The sequence below is a fragment of the Stigmatopora nigra genome, chromosome 18 (assembly GCF_051989575.1).
Source record: "Stigmatopora nigra isolate UIUO_SnigA chromosome 18, RoL_Snig_1.1, whole genome shotgun sequence".
In the NCBI taxonomy this organism is placed as follows: domain Eukaryota; kingdom Metazoa; phylum Chordata; class Actinopteri; order Syngnathiformes; family Syngnathidae; genus Stigmatopora; species Stigmatopora nigra.
The window spans coordinates 10,049,253-10,051,560 of record NC_135525.1 but is presented as its reverse complement, the minus strand read 5'-3'; the positions used below and the strand labels follow the sequence as shown (position 1 = coordinate 10,051,560).

The window sequence follows — 2,308 nt, the reverse complement described above, 5'->3', positions numbered from 1 at the left end:
TTAAATTCTGGAATATTTCAACAACTATGCTTCCATTCTGAAATGTGTATCATTCCAAGTTAAAATAATACATGGGTTGGCTAACAAAAATGGAGGCCTGCAGTTTGTTGTCATGTTTGGAGCCCCCGAAGGTATTCGGAGGTGAATAGGTCACCAGGAACCACCCTGTGTGTTGAGAAAGATTCCTCTTGTCGCAAAAAAAAGGGGAATAAATATAACGCTGCATACTTTCAAACTTAAAAAGAAATAGTAGCGTAGTTTAAATTGATAAACTTTATTCATGTAAAAACCTCTGGAGCATTGTAGCAAAATACCCTGTTAAAATAAATAGTGCAAACATTGACACTTTGCGTCTTGGTGCTTGGACACACACACACACACACACACACACACATTTACATACACACACATTCACACACTTGCGAAGATTTTTTTTAAAAAGTGATTTAAAAAAAATAAGAAAAGAAAAATCACATTTAGCAGTTATTTTGGTTACCCTGAAATTCCCCGAAGTTCTCCTGGGTTCGATTTTTGAACGGGAGAAGGACTTTTTTTTTTTAGTTCACGGATCTTGGACCCCGGTTTTGGGGGGTGCTGGTGGCTGTACCGGGGGGTTTTCGGAGGCCAACCCCGGTAGCTTCTCCTTTACCCCGCTGCCTAGTGCGCAACCCACTTTGTCGCGCTTTTTTTGCTTCATGCGCCGGTTCTGGAACCAAATCTTGACTTGAGTCTCGTTGAGTTCCAGGCTGGCGGCCACTTCCACACGCCGAGCCCTCGTCAGATACTTGTTGAAGTGAAACTCTTTCTCCAATTCAGTCAGCTGCTTCGTTGTAAAATTAGTGCGGATCACATTGTGCTGGCCCGGGACCCCAAACTCGGATAGAACCACTACAAGAGGACAGAAAAAAAGAAGAAGCATGAATGCAATGGAAGAAAAAGCGGACCTTTTAGTTGTTGTTTTTTAATTTCTCCCATGCACTCACCTGTTTTAGGAGGATTTCTCTTCACTTTCATCCAATCGAAAGTTTTCGAAGCCTCCTCCGCCTGATCCGCGAGTTCCCCGTCCCGATTCTGGGCCGCTGCTCCGCATGTGTAAACATTCTCCGGAACGTACTCCGGTTGTTGTCTATGCTCCGCCCCGCCGTAATGCACGTACTGTGTTGCCCCGGGGACACCGCAGCTTTCCCCGCCGTAAGGCGGCGCGTAGCCCCGGTCTTGTTCGGGAACCAGGCCGTACTGCTGGTGTCCGTATTCCACCTGGGAGCCGTATAGCGAGTTTCCGGAGGGTTGCGGGGCGTATTGAAGCTCCAGGTTGACGTGCGTTTGCTGTTGTTGTTGCTGGTGGTGCTGGTGGTGGTGCTGGTGATGGTTCAGAGCGATATTTTGCTGGTTTTGATGGTTTTGGTGCGCCGGCGCGACCAAGCGGCCCTCTTGCGAGTAGCCGTCGCCGTTGGCTGTGACGTATCCGTGGTTGAGGCTGTGGTAGCCGGCCTTGAATAGGTTCGGCCCTCGGTTACAGAGCGGGTAGTCGAGGTAGGAGTTCATCGCCTAGCGTCGAGGGTCACACGCACGCACGAACGCAAGCAAGTAAGCAGCGGAGGAGAGTCATTAATCGTCCGATGGCCAAAGGTTGGATGTCAAAGCTGTAAAAAGTGCCCTCCACCCCTCATATCGCCTTCCTGACACGCCACGTGACGCGCCAGGGGCCAATGGAGACCACTAACCCCCCCAGCCCCCGAGCGATCTCTGTCAAGTCGGTTCGCTCGTCCATCAAACGGCTCGCATTTCCATGACAAACGCTCCAATCAAACGCGCCCATCCGTCTGACGAGAACGCAAACATCGAGTGGGGTAAAAAGACAAATAATTGGCCGTAAAAGTTAAATGACAAGTAATTGCCTTTAAAGTCAAATGACCAAAAAAAAGTGCCCTACAATCAAATAATTCCACTAAAAATATAATGAAAAATAAGTCTTCCTCTAAAACTATGGGATATAAAGTCGTACTCGTTTTGTTTTGACGTCTAAATTGAACAAAAATATGTAATGGAGTTAAAAAAGACACACTAGGACATCAGTTGTTCTTGAAATGCACGTTTATCTCTCGATTACCGTAAAGCTGTCAAAGAAAATGTTAGGAATTAAGAGTAGTTGGTTAGATTTGTTGCTACATGTGGACGAGTGAGTTGTTGACCCTTCCCTTTTGGACAGACTGTGCCTGGGTAGCGCTTGGTGATCCATCATTGGCTGTTAAAAAAAAAAAGACAGCTTCTGTGACCCTCTAAAGAACAATGACAGTCTTCTCACATG

General features: G+C 46.9%; 1 protein-coding gene across 1 annotated transcript; it reads right to left on the bottom strand.

The window, feature by feature from the left end:
* Positions 1-396: 396 nt before the first annotated feature.
* Positions 397-1,773, bottom strand: hoxb1b (homeobox B1b). Its single transcript, XM_077739011.1, has 2 exons — positions 984-1,773; positions 397-888 (listed from the first exon to the last, which is right to left on the bottom strand). The coding sequence occupies exons 1-2, from the start codon at positions 1,543-1,545 to the stop codon at positions 563-565; spliced, it is 888 nt and encodes a 295-aa protein (XP_077595137.1). The 5' UTR covers positions 1,546-1,773; the 3' UTR covers positions 397-562.
* Positions 1,774-2,308: the final 535 nt, after the last annotated feature.

Coding starts and splice junctions, on each gene's coding strand:
- hoxb1b (XM_077739011.1), bottom strand. CDS start 1,545: ATGAACTCCTACCTCGACTACCCGCTCTGTAACCGAGGGCCGAACCTA. Junction 889..983: donor GAGAAATCCTCCTAAAACAG/GTGAGTGCATGG, acceptor GTCCTCTTGTAG/TGGTTCTATCCGAGTTTGGG.